Below are 24,962 nucleotides of genomic sequence, written 5' to 3'. Positions count from 1 at the left end.
TCTTTTCAACATGTAGAGAAAAGTGCGAAAAACTGATACGATCTGATAAAGATGTTTCCCATGATCTAGCACCATTAAGCACAGCAGATGTGTATGCCATCTTTAGGGTCTTAGGGCAGCAGGTTCTGGTGGTGATTGGAATTAGTGTAATTTATCTAGGAAGCCAGGTCCAGCTTTTTTCCTATGCATATTGTCTGGGCAAGCTGTTTGCAGCATTGTTTTGCTAGGAAATAAACCAATGTGCGCATGGGAAGTGAGACAGAGAGGGGTAGGAAAGGAGCAGAGTTCTATAGTCCAGAAGACAAGGCTGAAAATGCTGCATGGAATTTCAGTGCTGCAAAGGCACTGTTCAGTCATCCCAAACAGTAAATTAGGAGCACACTAGATTTCTAGCAGATAAACAGGTATGCTTTATATTTGCAGCTTTTATAAAGGGATACAACTTAGGGAAATGTGCTTCATGTATTGCAGATATGTACTAAATACTGTTTTATGTTGCCTATTCATACAGTTTGTTTTAAGTTTCCATAAAGAGATTTTGGGTTGAGGGTCGACAAATATCTACGCGTCAATGAGTTCTGCTGAGAGTAATTCAGTTTTGAAATGTCTTAAGATAAGAAAAGAATAGGTGGGATTTACCTTTTGAGATATCTAAGGGGGGGATCATAGAGAAAGTTAGACTCCCCCTAAAGTACCTTCTGTCATTCTCTTAACAAGCACTCAATGCGAAAGCCATGGGCGGGCCCCGTATGCTGCCATGTATAGGATTATCCTGTCTGGGAAATAGTAGCAATAAGATGCTTTGCAGCCTAAGCTTGACTATCCAAGACACTCCTCCCTGAGGCGATTGCTGTAAGAAAAACTATTTTACATGTTACTGTCCATCTGAGTAAGTGTAATCTAGATGAAGTCGAGAAGGAAGAACATATCCAGCACTATTTGTAAATTCTAAGGGAAAATGAAGCGACTTTCCTTAAGAGTAAATTCTTGTGCAAGCCCTTAAAAGCTGGCTTATCAATAAATGAGCTGCCCATTTTGTCTCAGAGGATGCAGATAGAGGACACTGACACCCAAGTACATAATGCTTGCCTGAAGAAACTCCAATATATCTGTCATGGCAAGGGCAAGAGAGTCAAAACCCTTTGAGCTTGCGAAGTCTAGGAATTTATCATTCCACACTGTGACATTTAGTAGGTGCTCTAGCATACAAACAAACAATCTATGACTGAAGATGAGTAATCCAGGCAATGCAGACTTTACTTCCAGCTTCCAAGCCGCCTAGGGTAATTTAGGATGTAGCATCTACTGTAGAAGGTCTGAATTTTCAGGATGAGTAGAAGATTCAAGGGTCAGAGTCTACAAGAGAGAGAACCCTGGATGGATGGGCCACAGATAAATGATTGCCATCACCCTACCTTGATAATTGAGGGTCCTATTTAGGAGCCTGAAACCAGTAAGACTGAAGGAAACATATAAGCATTAAAATATCCAATACTCCTGCCATTGGAAAGCTCACTCTTAACAAGGCGTGTCTGCAGTCTGTGCTCCTAGGGATTACCACCAGGTTAAGATCTGGATAACCCACTTCCTGCTGATCCACAGGAAACTGCTGAATAAGAAAACATTAATTGTTGCCCAAGGCTTTGTGGCTTTGTGTCAGCCAGTAAATTCTTGGGAGTTCAGCGCCGTATTCATGATTAGCGGTAAATTTGATCTAACTTAGAATGTTCCTGGTGACTGGCAGAGTATGAGCATGCTGAACTATCAGCAGGATGTCCCCACAAATAGAGTAATCCTTAACGACTTGTTCCTCAAGAAGGCAGTAACTGCATGTAATTGGAAAATGACCTAGGACTGTGGTCGAGGCCAAAGGGCAGATAAACAGACAAAGGGGAACTTAAGAATGGCAAGCAAGGCGTTTGAGAAAGTACAGGCAGGTGTACAGGAACGTGAATGCACCTCTGCCAGGCACAACATCCTATAGCCTGTTGATGACTTAAGTGATTGAATACAGAGATTACATATGCAAGATCTGGATCCTGATCTCTCTGTTCAAAGCATTCAAAACCAAGACTAGTCTTAAGTCTCCTGGTTTTCCCACTAGGAAAAAAACAGAGGATAAAAAGCTTGATATTCCTGGACTGGAAAGATTGAGACATCATTTGGATATGTGTACATTGAACCTAGAGCCTTGCTTACACCAAGGAATTCTGATGGGAATGAAACTGACTGACTGGAAGATAAGAAAAACTTGACAAGTGTCCATCTTGAATTCTTAACCGGACCCATGGATCCTGAACAGGATATGCTCAAACTTGTGCAAGCTCCCACAACCTGGGAGCTACTGGTCGATTTTGTACTAATATACTGATATGTCCTTTTGAGCTGTAGATGGCGCTGTAGTGCAGTGCTAGTCTCTGTGTGCTAGCTTGTCTATGAAACACAGGAAGTTATTTTCCTTTCTGTTTTCTTCAAAATGCATATTCAAGTAAAGTAAAACTCAATTTAGCATTCCTCAAGATCTCAGTGCTTTATCTAAACATATAACCAACAAGAAGAACCCTGAAAAGGACTTTTGTTTCTCTTGCGAGTGAGTAATCTTGGTTTGTTGAACTGAAGAAAAGCTGATTGTAAATGTCCATCCCCTGTGACTTTAGATATTGCTGTGTGTGGTGAGATCTGCACCAACACAAGGTAACTGCAGTCACGGATGAGCAACACAGCATATCCATAGCAGCTTCACTATAAAATCATTCGCTGATTCATTTCATTCAGAAATTACCATGCCCCTAAAAATGGAGTGGATCCTACTTGTCCTCTCTCCATGCATGTGATTATTCCAGTACAACCATAGTTTCTGATGATGCAGCTCAGTCATGGTCTCTTCAGAATCAGAAGACCAGGAGGCCAAGCAGGTGTCTTCAACATGCCGCCATCATGGAGGAAGCAAACGAATATGAAAGGATCCCAAGATGCCATTTCCTGCACCCCATACTCTGAAGATATGGGGGGAGGCTTCCCTTATAAAATCGCATTTAGCCACCTGAACAAAGGGAACTTCACAACAAGGAGAGGCTGAACCTGTGCAGCAGGCCGAAGCAACCGGCAAGGTGATGGTAAAAATAGAAAGCATTCATAGTATAACCGGATTTCCCCTGCTTGCTGGGGACCTGAGACAGCTGTCTTTGACAGTGCCTGTCTGGCTCCACGTCTCCTCCTCCTCTTTCCCGGCACCCCCAGAGACAGGCACAGCCCTGGAGCCCTGCACCCACCTGCAGAGACCAGCAGAGCACCGGGCTGTGTGTCTTTTTTTGTGAAAAAAAAAATATAAGACACTGTCTTATTTTCGGGGAAACACGGTATGTGGCTGAGCTGATTTATTATGTGGCCGTGCTAGCTGCCTTATCTCTCCCGGAGGGGGAAGGGAACAGAGAAAGACAAGCTCGGGCTGTCTTTTGTGCCTTGAGATCTCTTGAGCAATCATGCCACAGCGATACAGGGATAGCTGTGGATAGGACTTACTCCGATCCAGATAGGCATCAGTGGACAAAGGTAAGACGTGCCAGTTCTATAGATCAGATTGGGGAATCCAACCTGTAGATCCGCAGCTGATGTGACACTACAAGTCCCGGCATGGACCCGACAGTCTGTAAATGCTGGTTCTTGGACTTCTACAACTGCAGAGGAGACTTGTGTTCCCCAATTAGCAGTGTGATCCTCTGCAGAATGAATGATCACACGGGGGACGGTTGCTGTATAGCTGCTGTGTTATCTACAATGGGAAGTTTGGGATGAATCTAGCACCCCTCCCTATGATGATTTGGAATTAAGACAATGCTATTGTTATGTGGAATTGGTTTGGTGCTGATCGGATGACATGTTTAATGTATGGGAAGTTGGCAGTGTTTTCCTGTATGTGCTCTGGATAGAGATGCCTGTACACTCCAGTGTAGATCCGATCCATGTGTTTATGATACTTGGTGAGCCCATACATGTCAGTGTCACAAATCTCTAGCATGACCTCTCTGCACACTGCCATGTGTTCCTCTGTGTATACACTAGATTCTGATCATGCTGGCAAATGGAAACCTTAACTATGCTATTAATACAGTCTTAATGACTCATCCAGCAAGTTTAAATGACATTAATAATGTTTTTCTTTTTTAGCAAGTTGATCTGTATTGAGGAAATAAATGTTAAGTTTAGAGTATAGCATTAGGAGGTGTCTTGTGTGTATACTTTAGCGGGAGAGGTCCGCTAAACTCTAAATGTTAGTGCAACTGAAATTAAATTGCCCTCTCAGCAAATCTTATAATGTCATCCTTTACTATACAAAGTCGACAGGGAAGAGAATGTTCTTTCTTGGATTATGAGGGCCCTGCACTATATATAGTTCTAGCTCTGTGCAGCATGGTTTCTCCATGCTGCACAGAGCTCCATTTCTCCATTTCTTCGCCATTTAGCCTGGAATTATTACAGAGATTACAGTTTGTGTTATCTTCCATTCAGGGATGAAAATAGATATATATTTGATGCTGACATTCCTGGAGTGCTTTTATAGCTGCTGTCTTGAAAGGCTGTAGTACTATCAAATATGAAATTCTAGTCCCCACTTTTAAGGCCCCCTGTTTGATGCATTTGGCTAGAGACTCGCTTTCTACTTTTGTGGCGAGTAAGTGAAATATCTCCCACATGTTGCTCTCTGCTAAAGCGCTGGAGACCTTAATGACTGAGCCAGAAGGTAAGAGGTTTAGTGGAAAGAAAGCAGCATTGGTCGGCAAAGTGAGTTTCCTTTTCTTCCCTGATTGCAGCCAAGACAGGAGGTCACATCAGTACCATGTTGACAAAATCTCCCTCTTCCGCACTTGTGTACTTTGAACAAATAAAAATGAAAATATCCAAACATGTATTGTCTTTGTATGATCAATGAGTCTTTTTTTTTTTTTTCCACAAGTAAATTTTTATTGTTATACAAAAGTATCAGGTTGACCAGCAGTAACCGTACATAAAAGGGAAAACTGTCAGGTGGGTTAAAAGAAATGGCAGTAAGGTAATACAGTACATATCATTAGCATCCAAAGGGGTAAGGGCAAGCAAAAGTTTCCAGGGAGTGCTTTGGTTGACGGGGGCACTTTTGTTGATTGTGCGTTAGAGGCCAAATGTGAGACATGCGTTGCTTACGAGCCCGGTTGTTGCTATAAAGTTGCTTCAGTTTGTATTGTTGTGTACGTTGACCGGGAGTATTTGAAGGCCAGGAAAGTTTCATCGTATAAACGTTTTCGCTGCTTAATAAAAGGTTATCTACTGTGAAAGGTTGTCAAGGTGCATTCCAAGGAAACTTCTAAGTGTAGAGTTGGAGGAAGGGAGAGGGAGTAAGCACAGCTCAGAGGGATCATTGAGGAGGGGGGGTGGGGGTTGAGGGAGGAAGAAAGGGGGATGGGGTAGGATGGAAGGGGGTAAGGCATAGGGGTGTGTAGGAGGGGTGGTTCTTGTCCATTCCTCGAGATGTGAGAGGAGACTATGTTGTGGTGCTACATATTGGGGGAGAGAATGTGCATGTGGTATCAGAAAGTTATGGGGGTTATGTCATTAAATAAGGTTGGAGTAGGAGTTGGTGTCCTTGAACAGGTGCCATGCCATCCAAGTTATCAGATATTTGGCCATATTTCCTCTATCTCCGGCTATGAGCTCTTCCATGTGCACTACCGTGTCTATCCGAGTCAGCCATTCTTTTATAGTCGGAGGGTGTATTGTTTTCCAGTGTCTGGGTATTACTGTTTTGGCTGCGTTCAGGAGGTGTACAGCCAAGCATCTTTTAGAGAGGTGGCATGAATTGTCAAAGTGGAATAGTAGCGCGGAGGCCGCCGAAACTTTTATTGACACCCCGGTGATGACCCGTATGAGAGCTAGGACCTCTGCCCAAAAGAGGGATATGTGGGAGCAAGACCACCTAATGTGGAGTAGCGAGCCCCCGGCTTGGGAGCAACGCCTACAGATGTCAGAGGAATCTGGGAAGATGCGGTGGAGTAACTCAGGGGTTTTATACCACCTAGATCGAAGCTTACATAGTATTTGAGGTTGAATAAAGACATATGTCCAACCTATTGTGTGTGTGTGTGTGTGTGTGTGTGTGTGTATAGGTCCCTGAGTCATCTAGTTCTTAGAGTACCTGTACCCCTGTATATTACGGTCTCTCAGGAAATCGTCCAAAAGCTTCTTGAATGATTCCACACTATTTGCGGAAATCACTGCTTGTGGCAACGAGTTCCAGACCCTAACCGCTCGAACTGAGAAGAACCCCCTTCGCCCCTTGTGTTTGAATTTTTTTCCTACCAGTTTTAGGTGGTGGCCTCTAGTCTTTGTTATGGAATTAATCTTAAAGAGTTTGTTGCTATGCCTATAGAACATCTTGAACATGAAAATCATGCCCCCCCCCTTAATCTCCTTACTTCCAGCGTGAACATATTTAAATTTAGTACCCGTGTCTCATAGCTTGTAGTTGGAGTCTTGAATTTGGACAATGGAGGAGCTTTTCATCAGCAGGTTGTCCATCCTTTCCCAACCATGTGGGGAGCGGGAAATGGACAAGCCCCTGCCCCAGGCCTCGGAGGCAGGAGAGGGTTGCGAGGAAGAATCGGATGGCCGGCAGTAGGTTTCTGATATCAAGTGTGTAGCCCTTCCAGAAGAGTTGCAAAGCTTTTCAAAATGACTTAGGGGTCTAACCACTTGTGGTTGAAAGTTGCGTGCATTGAGGTAGTGGCGAATTTGTAAATAGGTCCGTAGAGGCAGGGGCCTAGCCCGGTTGATGGCGTTTAGGTCCGATAGGGTCCAGAAAGTTGCCTGGCAGTCAAAGACAGTTTTTGCGATCGGGACCTCTTCTGGAGACCAGGGGTCCAGGAACGAGGGGTGTTGGCCCGGGGGGAAGGCGGGGTTCATGCGGATCAGAGTGAGGGGGCCAGGGTTCGAGTAAAGGTCTGAGTGATTACAAATTGTTTCAAAGAGGCGCAGATACGTCCCTATTGTAGGATGGAATGTTACTTGGGTAGGGAGTTGGATCCAGGGCCATGAATTGATCGGTATGTCCGATTGTAGTTGCTCGATCTGAACCCATTCTTTGTAGGGGCCATGTCGGGTCCACTCCACTATGTGTGGTCTACCAATCCAAAGAAAGATTCTAAGCAGAGTGTTGCCCGAGGAGAAAAATGCCTTGGAGAAAAATGCCTTAGGGAAAACGATGGGTAAGGTTTGGAACAAGTATAGAAGTCTGGGCAGGATAGTCATTTTTATGATGGCCGCTCGACCGAACCAGGAGTACAGCAGTTTGTTCCATTCTTTCAGATCAATGCGCACACAAGATATTAGGGTGGCAAGGTTGAGGGGGAAAGGCTTCGTAGATCAGTGGGAAGCTCTATCCCCAGGTAAGTAATGGCTGAATGAGCCACACTGAAGGGGAAATTGGATTTGCAAAATTGGACTAACTCATCTGGGAGGGAGATGTTAAGCGCTGCCGATTTAGAGAAGTTGATTTAAAAAAATTAGAGTAGTGCAAATTCTTGAAACGCGGCTAGAAGATTGGGAAGTGAGATCCTAGGTTGTGTCAAGAAAAAGAGCAGATCGTCTGCAAATGCTGCCACTGTGAACTCTTTGCATGGTGTGAGAATTCCGTGTATGCTAGGGTCAGAGCGAATTCTCCAAAGGAAGGGCTCCAGAGCCAATACGAAGAGCAATGGTGATACCCCTGTCTAGTGCCGTTGTGGATGGGGAAGGCCTCCGACAGAGCAGCATTCACACGGATCCTTGCAGTGGGCCCATGGTAGAGCAGATTTATGCGATCCATCATGCGCGGACCAACGCCAAGGTGCTGTAAGGAAGCAAAAAGGTAATCCCATGCCACTCTGTCCAAGGCCTTCTCTGCGTCGGTGGACAGGAAGAAGCCCGCCTGAACTTCATCCCTCATCCAGTGGTGTAGACCTATCACTTTGGTGGTGTTGTCCCTCGCCTCTCTCCCAGGGACAAAGTCCACTTGATCGCCATCTACTATTTCTGGGAGAAGGGACGCTAGACGATTGGCAAGTATTTTTGCATGCAGCTTGACGTCTGTATTGAGGAGGGATATGGGGTGGTAGTTTGCACAGTAAGAATAAGAGAAAAAACAATAAGTAAATAAATAAAAAAGAAATAGAGAGGGGGAGGGGTTAGGTAGAGGAGTGGGGGGGCAGTCTAGGGCACGAGGAAGGAGGCACCATCAGTAATCATTGCATTACATACAGTAAATGTTAACAATACTGGACTGCATGGTAATTAAAGGAGGAGCCCGCCAATTCAATGACCGAATTTGTGCCAACGTTATCCGATGCCCTCTTTCATTTTGTATCTGCTACGTCTTCTGGAAGCACCCGGTCCCAGAATGATAGTGTAGTTGGGACAGAGTGGCTGAGCAATGGATAATGCTAGTAGAGCAGTACATAGCAGGAGTTTTACCTTCGATATTGGGAATGGGGCCATCCTTTGGGTGACTGGGCTGGCGCGTGAGATGTCAATGGGCACCTTAGGGAGGTGGTGTGCCCGCTTCCAGTATATAGCAAGTTTGTAGAGAAGGGGTAGGCCATTGGGGGGTCTGGACTCTGGCCCCGGGGGGCCAGGGTACCCTGTGGTAGTCGGGGGGATTTCCGCAGGAATGAGCACAGGTCAGGGGGGACTCGGATACATCGGGGGGAGGGCAGGAATGACGGGGCCCACACAGTGGCTAAGATCTAGGCGATGCAGTACTTTTAGGCATCCAGGCCTCCGATAGGGGTGGCGTCTCAGTGATATGTGGCTGAGTGCTAACAGGTGTAAAGAAGATCAATCAGAAATGACTTATTTATCCGAGGTCCGAACTACAGCTGGTAGATCCATCTGTGGGATACAGAGCTGGTCGCAGAATCGCTGCAGGTCGGCCGGAGCCATGAGAATGAAAGTGCGGCCTGATTGAGTGGCGGCTAGGCCAAACTGGAAGCGCCATCTGTAGCTGATGCCTCGTGAGCGCAGGGATTGCAGCAGTGGTCGGAGTGCCCTCCTGTTCTGTAGAGTGATGTGGGAGAGATCTTGGAACATCTGGAGTTCTGCGTCATGAAAAAGAATGCGAGGCCTATCTCTGGCCCTGCAGAGAATTTATTTCAGACGGAAGTCCACCAGGCAGCATACTACATCTCGTGGAGGGTCTATGTCCCGACCCTTAGGGCGTAGGGCATGATGAAAGCGTTCCATGGGGCCCGGCGATTCCGGCAGTCTATCCAGGAGCTCGTTGAAGTTGTGTATCAGGCTCGACTCCAGCTGGTCCGGTTCAATGTTTTCTGGGATGCCTCGCACTCTCAGATTATGTCGGCGTCCTCTGTTGTCTAAATCCTCCATATGGCGATGCATCTCAAGCATGCAGGTATTTTGTGTGATTGACATCAGATGGCTTCGTTTCAGGGCTAAGGTGTGGCGGGAGGTCGTTTCTTTAACCGCGTGGAGATGCTCGGCCAGTGAGTGCAGGTCAGATTTCAGTTCTGAGATAGCCATCATGAGCGTAGATTTAATGTCCTTAGCAATAGAGTGGAGGTCTGACATGCGGGGCATCTGACCCATTAAAGCGATCAGATCTTGATGTGACGGGTGCGTTTCAGGCAGGGAATCTCTGCTCGGGCTACTGTTCGGCGAGTATCCCTCGGGGGAAGATGACGTTGCTCTCTCCATGTGTCGTTCCGGCGGTTGAGTTCGGAATAGTTCCGGGAGGCTGCGAGCTGGTTGAGAGCCAGCTCCTTTAGAAGGTTTGGATGCCGGAGTGTTTTTCCCCGTTCTCATAGTATGGGAGACTGTAGGTCCCTTGCTAAGCTTAAAGTTAAGAGCCCGGGTGACGGAGGAGAAGATAAGCGTCCATCTTGGTTCCGCATCAGGTCACGCCCCCGAGTCTTTTTTTTTTATGTAGGCATGGACTCTTCTGGTTGTTAAAGCCACTGGAGCTGTAGAGATTGCATTGAGATTCATTGAAATCTTTACTGTGCATTTCATATTGTTGTGCTTGTTTAATGTCTCCCTGTTTATTACAGTATTCAGATGACATCTTTTGCAAATATTGTATAATTGGGAAATCCATGGGTGACATAACTGGAGCCTTTAGTTTTTCTTTCAGATACTTGACAATTAGTCCAATAATAGAAAATGATCTCTTTCCATCATAAAATCTTCATCTTCAATTCTGATATGCTTTTGACTCTTACATGCATGTAACAAAACCTGTTTAAAATTGAATGTGTTTTTGCTACATCTAATGCATAAAAATAAAAAATGGATTAGAATTAACTTTGTGGTCTATTCTCTTTTATAATGCACTACAAATCAAGTATTTGCTGAGCATCTGCATTTGATGGTTTAGCTTTATATAATTGTTCGGCATGAGTACTCTTTGTGGAGCTTATACAGGTGAAACTCGAATAATTAGAATATCGTGCAAAAGTTAATTTATTTCACTAATGCAACTTAAAAGGTGAGATATGAGATAGACTCATTACATGCAAAGCAAGATAGTTCAAGCCGTGATTTGTCATAATTGTGATGATTATGGCTTACAGCTCATGAAAACCCCAAATCCACAATCGCAGATTAGAATATTACATGCAATCAATAAAACAAGGATTGTACATAGAACAATATCGGACCTCGGAAAAGTATAAGCATGCATATGTACTCAGTACTTGGTTTGGGCCCCTGTGATTCCTACTGAACCAGACTGAGAGACCATTTAAAGGCTCAGGAACCCTTTACAGGTGTTATGGCTTAATTAGCTGATTAGAGTGGGACACTGAGCCTAGAATATTGCATCTTTTCATAATATTCTAATTTTCTGAGATTGTGGATTTGGGGTTTTCATGAGCTGTAAGCCATAATCATCACAATTATGACAAATCACGGCTTGAACTATCTTGCTTTGCATGTAATGAGTCCATCTCATATATTAGTTTCACCTTTTAAGTTGCATTAGTGAAATAAATGAACTTTTGCACGATATTCTAATTAATCGAGTTTCACCTGTATGTACAGGGCCTACATCTGTAAATGTCAGGACACCAATTGTTTTTGTTCTGATTATTATTAGGGGGCCAAGCAACGAAATTGCTGGACACCTATTGTTTTTGTTCTGATTATTATTATTCCGCTGCTTTTTTCAAATGCCTGTAATAAAAGTAGCGTTAGTCAAAAACTCATGAATCCTTGCACAATGGTAGAGCCCTATGCTCTGCAAAACATATTGCAATATAAAGGTCATAGGTCGCATGATGTGGCAGCCATCTTGATTTCGTGGCAAATATTTAAACACCTGCTTCTCCAGAACCGCTAAAGCTAGAGATGTACAAATTGCTGTGTAAGGTTATGCTGTGCTCTGTTGTCACATGTGTTCATTATAAGTCTATTGGCCTCATAGTTTGGCAGCCATATTGGATTGTGCAATATTCTGCAAACAACTTCATCTGTGAAACCATGTATCAGAATAATTAAAAAATGTGCACATATGTCTAGGGTGACCTCTTCTACCATGGGTGTAAAAACAAGTACAATCCCAAAATCAATATGGCCTCTGCAAACCAGTCATACTTAGCTAGTGTTTTTATTGTTATGATCTTTTATTTAAAAGCCTGTAGTAAACACACTGTTGTTCAAAAACTCATACAACTTTGGCCCAATGGTAGAGTTCTATGCTATGCCTAATTTTTTGCATCATAAAGGCCATAGGCCACATTCCCTGGCAGCCATCTTGTTTTAGGTGACCATATTTAGCTCCATATTCAAACATCCGTTTCTCAGGAACTATTAATACTACAGATGTACAAATAGCGGTTTAAATTTATGCTGTGATCTGCTCTCAGAACTGATCATTACAAGTCAATTGGCCACATTGTTCGGCGGCCATATTGAATTGTCTAAAATCCTACAAAGATTCCTATTATGTTGGTGCTCCTTTTTTCAAATGCTAATTATAACCACACCGTTATTTTTAAAAACTCATGAAATTTGTCACAATGACAATTTTCAAACATCTGATTTTTCATAACCTCTAAAGCTACAGATATACAAATTGCTATGTGAGGATATGCTGAGCTCTCCTGTCATATGTGTTCATTACAAGTCATTTAATTATGGTTTGGCAGCCATATTCGATTGTGCTAAATTCTGCAAACAACTTAATCTCTGAAACCATTTATCAGAATAATTCAAAACCTCACACATATGTCTTGGGCAACCTCTTCTACCACGTTTGTAAAAACAGGTCCAATCCCAATATAAATATGGCCACTGAAAGCCAATGGTATTTAGATAGTGTTATTATTATTATGGCATTTTTTTCAAAAGCCTGTAATAAGTACACTGTTGCTCAAAAACACATGCAACTTGGCCTAATGATTAGAGCTCTATGCTATGCCTAATCTTTTACATCATACAGGCCATAGGTCACATTCCCTCGCCTTGTTTTAGGTAACAATATTCCGCTCCATATTCAAACATCCGTTTCTCCGAAACTATTAAAGCTACAGATGTACAAAATGCTGTTTTAAAGTTATGCTGTGATCTGCACTCAGAACTGATCACTACAAGTCTACTGACCACATATTGAATTGTGTTAAATTTTACAAATATTTCTATTTTTTATTCTCCTTTTAAAAAAATGCTAATTATAACCACACAGTTTAAAAAAAAACTCATTACATTTGGCACAATGGTAGAGAACCGTGCTGTGTTTAATCTTTGGTAACATAAAGGTCATAGGTCGCATGCTCTGGCAGCCATCTTAGTTTGAGCAAATGTATTTCGGACAGTTTTTAAACATCTGTTTTTTCATAACTGCCAAAGCTACAAATATGCAAATTTCTCTGTAAGGATATGCTGTGTTTTGCAGTCACATATGTTCATTACCAGTCATTTGACCAAATGGTTTGGCAGCCTATTAGATTGTGCAATATTCTACAATCTTTTTCTTTTAAACTGTTTGTCGGAACAATGCAAAATTTGGCACATATGTCTATAGCCTCCTCCTCTAACATGGAGTATCAAAGTAAGTAATTGCCTAAATCAATATGGCTGTCACAAGCCAATTACTTTTAACATTGCAGCAAATTGCATAAACATGCATTTATATCACTATTGAAGTATGTTAAACTTGTTAAACGTATATGATACCTTAAAATCATAACTGTCAAATACAATATGGATTCCAAATGTCACCAAGGTCGGTGGCCATTTTGAATTTGAAAAAAAAAATGACAGTTCAGGAAATCATGTACAGTTGTAGAGGTCTATAGGGAGATACTGACTAAGACTTGTGTTTTACAAGTCAATCTATCACATTTTTTGGCAGCCATATTGGATTGCGCAACTTTCTACAAATTGTGTTATCTCTGAAACGGCATATCATGATAATGCTAAATTTGGCACACATCTCCACGGCCACCTCCCCTACTAAAGGTTAGTCATAGGAACTGAATATAATAATAATCTGTGCTAATGGACAAAAACTTTTAGCTCCAATAGGCTAAAAGCTGCTACACAAAGGTTCCAAAACCTTAGATAATCTTTGGACAATACAAATTCACAGCGCCAATATAAATTACCCCATTAAACAATTTATTACATGTTCCCATGACCATGTAATTTTTGGTTTAAAATGTCCCTGTAATTTACTATATGTCGGCCGTACCATCCGCCCGCTGAGAAAAAGAATAGGTGAATACAGAAGATTTATTAGACGGTGACCTAGACCACAGTGTCCCACGGCATTTGGCACACAAACACAATAAGCGTATTCAAGATTTGCAGGTGTTTGCCATTGAGCATCCCTTGAGCATTTTTCGGCACTCGAGCGTTTCCAGCGGCTATGCAGGAGGGAAACATACTGGATATATCAGCTCAACACTCTAGTCCCCATTGGATTGAATGAGGTATTGGAGATTCTCACCCTCATCTGATTAACCTTATGATTCAATCATACCAACCATTACAGTGCCCACACCGCAGCCCTCATTAATATAGACAAACTATGATGTTCAATCAGAAGACACACAGCCCCATTAGCCATCAAAGTCACACTCGTTTTTAATTGATTCATTAATTTATTCCTTTAATTAAAATCTATTTTTGATTGGTATAACTATTTTGATCCACTTTTTAATTCCACGAGAGTGCTGTGTCTTTTTTTCCGTTTGTTTTTTAGCAAAAATGTACAGCTCTAAAAACCTCTCCATTAAAGTGCATGAATTAATATCATAAATAGTGCACAATCACTTAAATTAATATAAAATGTAAAAATTGATGATCAAATACCATAAATAGTGCAGAATCAGTGAGATAAATATATATAATAAATCATACAACATATAATAGTGTATATAGGACTGATATCAAGATAATCAATCAAATAGCCAATCAGAAGACAGTCCAGTCCCAAACAGTGAAAATCGGAAACTTTTCCAGGTAAAGAAAACCAAACTCTCTGTTAGGATCCAGAGCACCTCCAAGTGGCGCTGGAGCTAAGCCCTGCAGTTCCTGGGCTCACCTGCAGGATTCTCTAGGCATCCAGCAACTGCTAGGTACCACACCACCACTGGGTGGTGCTGGGACCTGCAGCTCCAGTGCTCACCTGCAGGTGTTTCCCAGCTGTCAGTACTTAGCCATCACCTGGTGCTTCCTGGGAGGATATTATATATTATATTATATATTATATAGTCCTGATACCAGTCCTGATCCTTGAACCCTGTTTGTTTCCTGTGAGTCCTGAACCCTGTTTGAACCTTGTTACCTGTGAGTCCTGAACCCTGTTTGAACCGTGTTACCTGTGAGTCCTGAACCTTGTTACCTGTGAGCCTTGTTGCTGTTAGTCTGCTGTGTATATTAAACCATCTATACATATATAACATACTGGCCTGGTCCTTATACTTATGCACTCACCCCAATTGCTGACTGTCAAATAACAGTCAACAAGCTTTTGAGAAACAAGACACATCTCAATGTCCTCCTTCCTCGTATTCCATTCGTTAGTAAACGCTCATCTCAGATGTTCAATCATGGTAAAGATAAACGGAAACCCCACATGGTGCAGTATTCATAAAATGTTGTTGCAGAAAATATATAAAAACTCACATTTAAAAAAGAAACAGCCAGCCGGTAACGACGTGAAATTCCGTCTCCTCAGATCAAACGTGTAGCATCAGAAAGACCCGCCCCTGTTTCTGTTCTGAAGGAAAAGCTGTTTGTTCCATCATGTGCTTTCCAAACACATAGGAAGTAAATAACATCTATATGGCCGACGCAAGCCAATCACATTTAACATTGCAGCAAATGTCACAAATGTGTATTTATATGACTACTGAACTATCTTAAAATTTAATACACATAATTACTCCACAACATACGTGCAAACTTAATATAGATGTGAAAGGTCGTGGCCAATTTTGAAATTGGAAAAATATTACAATCTATGAAAATGTATGCAGTTGTACAGGTCTATTGTGAATACATGACTTTGCTATTTATCTTTCTGACTGCAATATTTTATGTGCTATAACCAGGCTCTAATGCTTGGCCACCTTTATTGCTGCTTGCAGCTATATTTATTTATAAATTATATTGCAGAATAGATGTACCTTTTTAATTATACTGCTAAATTCTGCCCTGTTTTACCATTTCTTACAGTATGCATGTATAATTAAAGTTTTTTTTCCCCTAAGATACATGTGAAAGCACATTTTGACTATGACCCTACTGATGACCCATATGTGCCATGCAGAGAACTGGGTCTTTCCTTCCAGAAGGGAGATATTCTCCACATCATCAGTCAGGATGACCCCAATTGGTGGCAGGCCTACAGGGATGGAGATGAAGATAATCAGCCTCTTGCAGGACTTGTACCAGGTAATTTTTTGTTTTTTTTGTTTTACTGCCTTTGAGAATTTGTGCTGCTTATATACCTTGCCACAAACACTTTATCAGCTATATATAATAATTCAGTCATGTGTACACTTTCTTGATCGTACGTCACAGGACACAGAGTAACTTCGGAAATGGATGTGTTGGGCATCTACCTTCAGGTGATTGGACAATGGCAAGTGAAAGCTGTATTACCCCTCCCACTCCCATTCTTTTCTGCTCTAGACCCTGGAGACCCCCTCTAAGGTGGTATGCCCACTGGCAGGGTGATGACTGCACAAGGCATATATCATTTAAGTGATCGTGCTGCCAGTTCAAGCCAGTAAAAGGCTTGTCTCTACTCAGTTACCCAGTTTGACCGTTCCCGCTGGGAGCTCATGGATTGGATTGGGCATGCCACAGTTGAATGAACGCACTGTTGCTGTGAAGGTATGGTAAATCAGGGCTAGTCCCTGCTGACGGTGCCCTATGTAAAATCCCCATCGCCCTTCTACATTGCGGTCACATGGCGTCTACGTAACCTCTCTCTGGGGTACTGCACTCCGCATGTCCCCCTCCATTTTTGTTCCCCTTGAGACCTAAGCTGGTCAAACATTTGTTTCTGTAACTCTAGATGACCATACAGGGAGTCCAGTTCTCTGCATCCCTACACTGTCTTATCTCTTCTGCCTTCACTTTTGGCATACAAGGCAATGTTTAACATCCAAAGGCAGATCATAGTAATGTATTGCTGGTAGGGTCTGGGGCCACATAGACTGACAACGATTTGAGGGACACTCTTTCTGCTAGCCTTGTGCTCTGCTCCTGCTCATCGCTCCCCACCTCAGGGCCTTCCTCAGCACCTTACAGGGTATTCTCCTCTACTCTGCTATCCAGAAAGCAGATTACTTTAGTAATGGCTATTAAAGTTCTTAGAGTTCTCAGAATCCCCCTCTTACCTTTCTTTGCTTGTGCACTCCCTGAAAAAGATGAGAAGACTGCTTCCAGTTTTGTGGACTCAGCCCCGGAAGGGGATCTGTCTTCTGACATTTCTCCTAAGCTCAAGGACACTATTTTTTCCCTTGCGGACATGGTGCGGAGCCCTTTTAGGGCTTTGTTCTTGCAGGCCCCCCTATGCAACCTGCTGTTCCTACAATGGTGGTTTGTCCAGCCTTATCTGTATGGTCAAGGGCTATGGATAGGGACCACAGGTCCATCTGGGCAGACGCTGCCACTCTAAATCAGTTAGAGCTCTTCCAGGTGGCCATGTGTAGATGGCTTGGCAGATACCCTCAGGCAAATCTCTAGGATGGGTCTTATATCTGTTCACATGCAACAGATGCTATGGCTTAAATGCTAGTTTGTGGCACTTCTGTGCAAGAAGCGCCTGGAGCACATGTCTTTTTTTTCTGGGGAACAACTTTTCTGTGAATTCCTCATGGAAGTTAAGGGGACAAGATTACATTTTTTTCCCCAGAAGTAGTCCAAACGTGCAGTAGCACATTCTTCTGCTTTCTCCTTTTAGGAAACGTTTTTCATCCCTCCCAGGCAGTTTTTGTTCCAGAGCATCGCTACCAAGAGTTGCAAACCGGAGTTTTGCTCCCTGCCTCATCCACATTTCCTGTTGTCAACCTTGCCAAAGTCTACTGAAAGCCCTAGATCAGCTCCTTTCTCAGAGGGTTTTAAGTCTCTGTTCCAGAGGCAGAAATGTTTCAGGGGGTTCTATTCCAACCTGTTTACTGTGCCCAAAGCAATCTTCGATCTGAAGATTCTTAGCAGGTTCCTACAGGTCCAAACGTTCCGTATGGAATCTACCCAAACAGTCAGAACCTTCTTTTTGCAGGGTGATTTCCTGGTCTCCGTGGATGTCAAGGATGCATATTAGCACGCCCTCATTTTTCCTGCTCAAAAGCAATACCTGTATGTTGCTTTGTATACTACCAATTTGTTGCCCTTCTACTAGGCCTGTCAACTGCACCTTGGATCTTCACCAGGGTGCTGACCCCTGTTTTCACTCTGCTTCAGTCTTAAGGCATCCATATAGAGGGGTACTTGAATGACCACCTTCTCAGAGAGCAGTTGGCAAGACCTTTGCTATTGAACAGTCTTTTGATTTTCACAAACCCTGCAGAGCTTTGGATGGGTCCCGAATCTCTAGAAGTCAGTGCTGGAACCCTTTCATCGTGAGAGTACCTGGGCCTAGTCTTGGATACAGACTTATCCAGTGTCTTCCTCCAGAAAAGATCCAATTTCTCCACTCCAATGGTTGGACTAGAGATGAGAAGGCCTAAAAAAAAAAATAACGGAAACATTTTGATTTTTGTTCTGTCTTCCAAAGACGTTTTTTTACGAAAAAATTGAAAAAAATATGCAGTGTGGAATATGTTATTTTACATTAATAAATACTGTCTATGACATGGTATTGAAACTATATAACATGAAGACGTTAATGAAAGATTTTATGTAAAGTCTAAGATCATGACTTCTGGTTCCTGCCCCACATGTAAGAAGCGGCGGGGAGTCAGCGCTTCGTCCTTCGTCCCCAGCATATCTCTTCTTACAAATTCCAGCCTCACAAGTGCCTGCAAGAACGCCTGCGCTGGTTCTTAGATTCAGGTGACCAGGGACGTAGCAATGGACCGCTTCTTGGTGGCGAAAGGGACCCGCTCCCAATCGGTGCCGCGTGCACTGGAGGGCACAAAGGGAGACTCTGCAGCCAAGAAGGCAGACTCGGCTGACAGGCTGGTCCACCGTAGCCCTTCTCCTGCCTCCTCCCTTGATAAGCCGACAAATAACTCATCCTATGCCCACATTGCGGTGGCCAGGCTCCTCAAGCTCACAATTACAGAGGCGGTGGAGTCGGCAATTCAACAGGGGCTGCTTCAGCTGAGGAAGGAGATCTCAGCCCAGGCACGCTCCATCTCTGTGTCTTTTTTTTATAAATTCTTTTGTTTAACCTTTTTCAACCGTTTAACATGAATATACATAGACATAAATTGATACAATAGTGGGGTAAAGGACAGGGGGGAAAACCTACTCATACAAAGGGATAAGACACATTAGCGACCTCAATCCAAGTTGGCATTCGTATCATAGCGAGTCCATCTCTTGTCCGGAGACAAATCATGTTCACATTGGCGTATCTGGCCGTTCACTATTTTGATGCTGCAGATGGTAGGCGTCTCTCCTTCCAGGATCCATTGGAGGCCGCAGCAGTGGTAATTCGTCTGGAATCGGTTTCTGGGTCTCCATTAAAGCCTCCACCACCTCTGCGTTCACCCCGTAAATTCACCAGATCCTCAAAGAAATCGGGGGGTACGCCCTGCAAATATCCGCATCCTTGAATCGCCTGAACCTCCATCTTGTGTCCCTTTTTAAGTAGGACAGGTGCAAGAATATCTAATGCATTAGTGTGCAATTATATGCCTTATGCTGCTGTATTCTGCTTGGCTGTTGTTACTGTGATTGCTATCCATTGTATTATGGTTTATTATATGACCTCCAGTTACACTAAGCTGTTTCCTCACTCCTCTGTACTGTTGAAGGTTGAGTTATTTCCTAACATGCAATTCTATGGTGGACATGGACACGGGTAATGTTGTAGCAGTAATTTTATTTACCTAACTTGGATCTCAGCTGCGGAGAGCAGAAGTGGGAGTCTTTTTACTACAGAATACTGCTTGCAATAAGGAGACCTAGTTTATTGTATTTCTTCATACAGTAGTGCTCCTAAGTTGAGTTGTGGCGGTGAAAGTAAAGTTCATCAATGCATTCCTGGGTATATTACTTCGTACACCTCACAATTTCATCTCATATACAGATCCGTCTTTGTTATGCAAGATTATGAATGACAGTTCAATATAGCAAAACAAAAAGCCAAACTTCCTCCATAGTTGTATATAACAGCAAGAGCTTAAAGCCACATATATTAGAATGTTCACCACACCACAGCAAGGACTAACAAGCTTTTCCCAGCAAGCAACACAATCCAACATGGAGCGGTATCACTGATGCTGGGTGGATCTCGACAGTAATGTCTTGATCCGTTCAAGCTTCGGCGGTCTCAGTATATGGGGAGCTGTAGCTCCCCATATACTTAGCTTTGGGTCACAGGAAGAAGCTAGTTAATGCCCTCTCGTGACCCTTAAGAGAACTATGGGGAAAAACACTTACCCTATAGTTCTCTTTTAAGTTAAGTTAGGTCATCTACTTCCGAGTATTAATTGATTGTGCATCCCATCCAGTTGCCCTCATGTTATTGAGGGGGTCTGTCCAATCCTTTATGTCTACAGCTCCCCTCTACCTCAAATCTACTCTTCCTCACTGCTGGGTAGTGTTTTTGCAGGTCCGGGGGGTAACGGATCGTATTCAGTGCCAGACAAGTCTCTAATTTTCTTTTCGGTCTGCAAATTAGACATCATGTGCCCTCTATTTCATGAAAGTTGTATCGTGGAATGTTTAAGGGTCTTCGTTCCCCCCAGGAATGCAACCAAGTTCTAAGGCAGCTCAAGAGAATGCGCATGGACATAACCCTATTACAGGAGACGCACTTGAAAGAGGGGGACTTCCACAGACTACATAAATCATGGGTGGGGGAGGTGATTGGTTTGCTATTGGACGGTAGAAAAGTGGGTGTATTGATTTTATTGCATAAATGCTAACATTGTACTATTTTGAGCATAGAAAGGGACTCTGAGGGGACTTTGACTTTAGACCTGGGTACCTCCAAATTGGCTATTACGAAAGTTTATTTTCAGAATTCGCCCTCCAAATCGTATTTCAGAACTCTGACGTAGTGGTTGTCAAAATGTACTGCGCCTCTTCATCTGATTGGGGGAGACTTCAATTCCACCATGTCATTGCTGAAAGATAGGAGATGGATCTCTGGTAACGCGCCCAAAACGAGGGGGCCTGAGCCCGCCAGGCGGTCATCTTTGGCCACTATGGTATCGGCTCTCAATTTGCACGATATCTGGCGGTTGGCCCATCCTTTGGACGCTGACTTTACCCATTTTTCTCCGATTCATGACTGGCGCGCTTGGATTTTTTTTTCTGTACTCCTGAACGGTTGCCTAAGGCAAGATAATTAGAGATATATGATGTGATCTCGGACCACGCCCCTATTGCCTTATCAATTGAGGTCGCCTCAAGCACATCACATGCTTACTTGTGGCAGTTTCCTGCATACCTACACGCCAACAAGGACTTTCGCCAATTCCTTATGACATTGTGGAAGTATTATGTTTCCTTTAATCAACAACACACTTCCACTCCAGTCCTTTTCTGGGAGAGGGAGAATTATCTCCTACTTGTCGGCATACAAGAGGAACACATTGCACTCCTATAGACTGGCTCGTGCCCGATTAGGGAGTGCCAAATTGGCCCTTTTCTCTAGTGCCACCCCCATAACAGGCAAACATGGGAGAATGACAAACAGTGCGATCTCTGGGCCCAGAGGCAGGATGCTATTTATTCTGCCCACTTAAATCTTTCTATTCACAAATATGGGAACAAGGCGGGGAAACTGTTGGCGCATCTAGTGAAGGGGAGATGTCGCCCCCGTTGTATTCCGTGCCTCAAACACCCCTCTGGGCTCTTGGAACGGGATCCCTTGAACATTAATCAGATTTTAGAAGATTTCTACAGGTCTCTGTACTCTGAGGATGAGTTTGATGGTGAGGCAGCGGAGCGATTTCTCAACTTGTTGGGTCTTCCTCATCTGTCTCCGGACCAACTCTCCTCGCTAATTGCAGACATTTCACATAAAGAAATATTGTCAGTTATCAAACATCTTGGCAAGGGCAAAGCCCCAGGTCCTGATGGCTACAAGGCCAAATTGTATAATCTATTGCAATCGGAGGTGGTAGATTCTCTCCACTCCTTACTTAATTCGGTGTGGGAAGGTAGCCCCTATCTGACTCCTGGGAAAGAAGCGTATATCAAACTTATTCCGAAAGAGGAAAAGGACCCCACAGACCCGGGTTCCTATAGGCCTATCTCCTTCCTGAAAAGACATTCCACAATGTCAACCTGCGTTGGCAGTTCCTGGTGCTGACGAAGGTTGGGTTCCAGGGACGAGTCGTGTTCTTTCAGATGTATGCTTCCCCGGTAGCGAGGGTTTTGACACAAGCGGCCCTGTCTCGGCCATTCATTTTGGAGACATTCATTTTGGAGAAGGGCACACGACGGGTGCCCTCTGTCCCCCTTGCTCTTCGACTTATCCATAGAGCCTCTGGCTGCCCATATTCTAAACTCCCCGGACCTGCTGGTATCAAGATTGGGAAATCCGAACTACATATTGCATTGTTTGCGGATGATATATTGCTTTCTACATCTCAACCTAATGTAGATATCGATGCTATTCAGGCATTGTTTGCGCACTTTGGAACCTTCTCGGGTATTCGCATAAACTTCACGAAAAGCTAAATTCTTCCCCTTTCTGGGGCGGCATCATGCTCCATCTCGACAACATACCCCAGACTTCAAACTTTATTTCTCGCTCCTCTCTCTTCCTCCAATGTAAAAGACTGGGCAAGGGACTTTTCTGACCCGGATTTGTTGGGCAAAATCCTCCAGGGTTATACAAAAATAAGATCTGTAGTCACGAATGAAACATGAAGGGAGACCCAATTCAAGATCATTCATAGGGCCCATGTCCCGTTCTGTTTTAAATTGTTTTAAATGTTGCTACTGTAATTAGAAGAAATGTTTTCCACAATCCTTTACCCTCCACAATACTTTACCTACCAGAAACCACACAGAAAATGTTTAGGGAGTTTTCACCCTACTTTTCCACAGGACATATGTCTACGTATTTTGAAAGTGTAACAATTAATTCCTGAGGGTATAATTTGTTTGAAAATAAAGATTCAAAACAAGTCTATCCATTCACAGTACCTACAAAATGACTGGTAAATCGGAGAGATCACGCTACCACATGTACTCAGATAACCACTTGTGTGTCGGAACACATAGTGGGGTTGATTTACTGAAGAAAACTGTTCATTTAGCATAGTGAGTCTTTGCTTTGCTTAGTAAATAAGGTAAACCTGTGCCAGACATTTTTTTTATTTCTCTGGCATGTCAATGGGTTTGAAAGCAGAGGTCTATCGGCTTCACTATTTTTTCAAGCTCAGCAAATTGTAATTTTTTAAAGTGCTGTTCAGGTATTGCTGCTGTCAGAATACAATGGAACAGCAGGGAATTTGTCCATCTATGCCAGTGATAACAAAACCTTGGCACTCCAGCTGTGCCAAAACTACAAATCCCAACATGCATCTGCCTCTGGGAGTTATGTCTGTGTCAGAGCCTTGCAATGCCTCATGGGACTTGTAGTTCCAAAACAGCTGGAGTGCCAAGGTTCGCCACCACTGATCTATGCTGTTCAGCGTGGATAAAGGAATCTGTTATATTGTTTTCATGCAGGTTAAGCGAAAAAAAAAAATCTAACAGAGTATAACCCTAGATTAGGAGCCAAGTACATTTCTGTTCAGATCAACCGATGTTTTTCTGTACTGTTAGGGTTTTTAAAGGGATAAAACATGGGGAAATGTGCACATTATGCAGAAAGGTGCAGTTATGGGTCTTTATTTTTTTGCTCTTACATACTCTTTAAATGCCTCGTGTTGGCTACTGAAGAACATTGAAAAAAATAAATGTTCTCTTCAGTATCTTTTTGATGGCTCATGTATATGAATCAAAACATGGGTGACAACCCTGTGAATAAATAATCAAATAAACCTACCAATATGAATATAAAGTGTCAAAAAACAGGTGTCCATATAGGACTAAAAAAGTGCTGATGTGCAAACAATCAGAAGGAAAGCTACATTCCTCAATAAGATAAATGAATAAATGTAACAGGATATTACAATGTAAAAACCATAAAACTAAGTATATCAAAGTGAGCTAAAATATAACCATTCAATAAAATTATTTCATAAATATGTGAAGAAGTGCAAAATAGCAGTGAAAACAGTGAAGCAAATGCACCAATCAAAATTGTATTGAAAATGAAAAATAAAAAAGGAGAAAAATGAAAAAAATGCAAAGAATGAAAAAACAAGTCCTTCCAAAAATTTCAGTCCGTGATGTGAACTAACAAAAAATGCACCAAAAAATATATATATACGAAAATAAATCAATCAATATGAAAAAAGATCGTTCTGGTGAAAGTTCCACAATTCTTCCTCACCCGATCTGAAGCCCCCCAAGCGGTGGTTACTCACCAGATGGTGTATGGACAGCAAGCCCCTCTCAATGGCTGTAATTACGGTCCCTTAGCTCACCGATATGTGCAGGATTCCCCGGCAATGTAGCGGATAACCCCAGGTATCCTCACCCGTCGCGCTGCACCGAGTCCAGTTAAAACCCGGCTCCTTCCGCTCGCCAGTTGCTGATATGTTTATCTCCCAGTCTTGGTGATGAATCAAAAGGGATTTAAGAGAGAGAAACAGCCTCCATAGTGCAGTATAAGTAAACAAAGTTTTTATTTAGGATGAACAGTTCACATAGAAGTTTAAAAAAAGTTTTTCGGCCGGCCAGACCAACAAATAAGAACAGACACACTGCCAAACAGTTCGTGTCAGAAAGATCTGCCCCTTGACGCGTTTCGTCACTTGACGTTTTCTAAAGGTAAACAGATCTCTGTTTACAGATACTTAGTTTTATGGTTTTTACATTGTAATATCCTGTTACATTTATTCATTTATCTTATTGAGGAATGTAGCTTTCCTTCTGATTATTTGCACATCAGCACTTTTTTAGTCCTATATGGACACCTGTTTTTTTACACTTTATATTCATATTGGTAGGTTTATTTGATTATTTATTCACAGGGTTGTCACCCATGTTTTGATTCATATACATTTTTATATTTATCTCATACCTTTAGCGCTGTGACAACACTTTCACACTTTCACATTTAACACTTCTCATAGCAGCTTTAGGATCACTATTTGATTTTTAGTTTACTTTCCAAAAGCGGAAATTTTTTTTTGCAATCAGTGATTTTTACATGATTTACAGGGTAAGAGTAAAAATGA

General features: G+C 42.7%; 1 protein-coding gene across 1 annotated transcript in view; it reads left to right on the top strand.

Moving 5' to 3' along the window:
* The window catches only part of LOC108802805 (MAGUK p55 subfamily member 5-like), a gene marked incomplete at its 5' end in the record, with an annotated part of 56,310 nt that extends 38,507 nt beyond the window's left edge, over positions 1 to 17,803 (top strand). Inside the window, 4 exons of the mRNA XM_018574660.1 lie at positions 15,741 to 15,924; positions 16,054 to 16,100; positions 16,285 to 16,368; positions 17,444 to 17,803. Coding sequence (XP_018430162.1) covers positions 15,741 to 15,924; positions 16,054 to 16,100; positions 16,285 to 16,368; positions 17,444 to 17,803 — 675 coding nt within the window. The remainder of the gene's footprint in view (positions 1 to 15,740; positions 15,925 to 16,053; positions 16,101 to 16,284; positions 16,369 to 17,443) is intronic.
* Between the last annotated feature and the right edge of the window lie 7,159 nt (positions 17,804 to 24,962).

This window comes from Nanorana parkeri, unplaced genomic scaffold (genome assembly GCF_000935625.1).
Source record: "Nanorana parkeri isolate BGI_ZX_2015 unplaced genomic scaffold, ASM93562v1 scaffold3131, whole genome shotgun sequence".
NCBI lineage: Eukaryota > Metazoa > Chordata > Amphibia > Anura > Dicroglossidae > Nanorana > Nanorana parkeri.
This window is presented reverse-complemented; position numbering and strand designations above follow the sequence as displayed.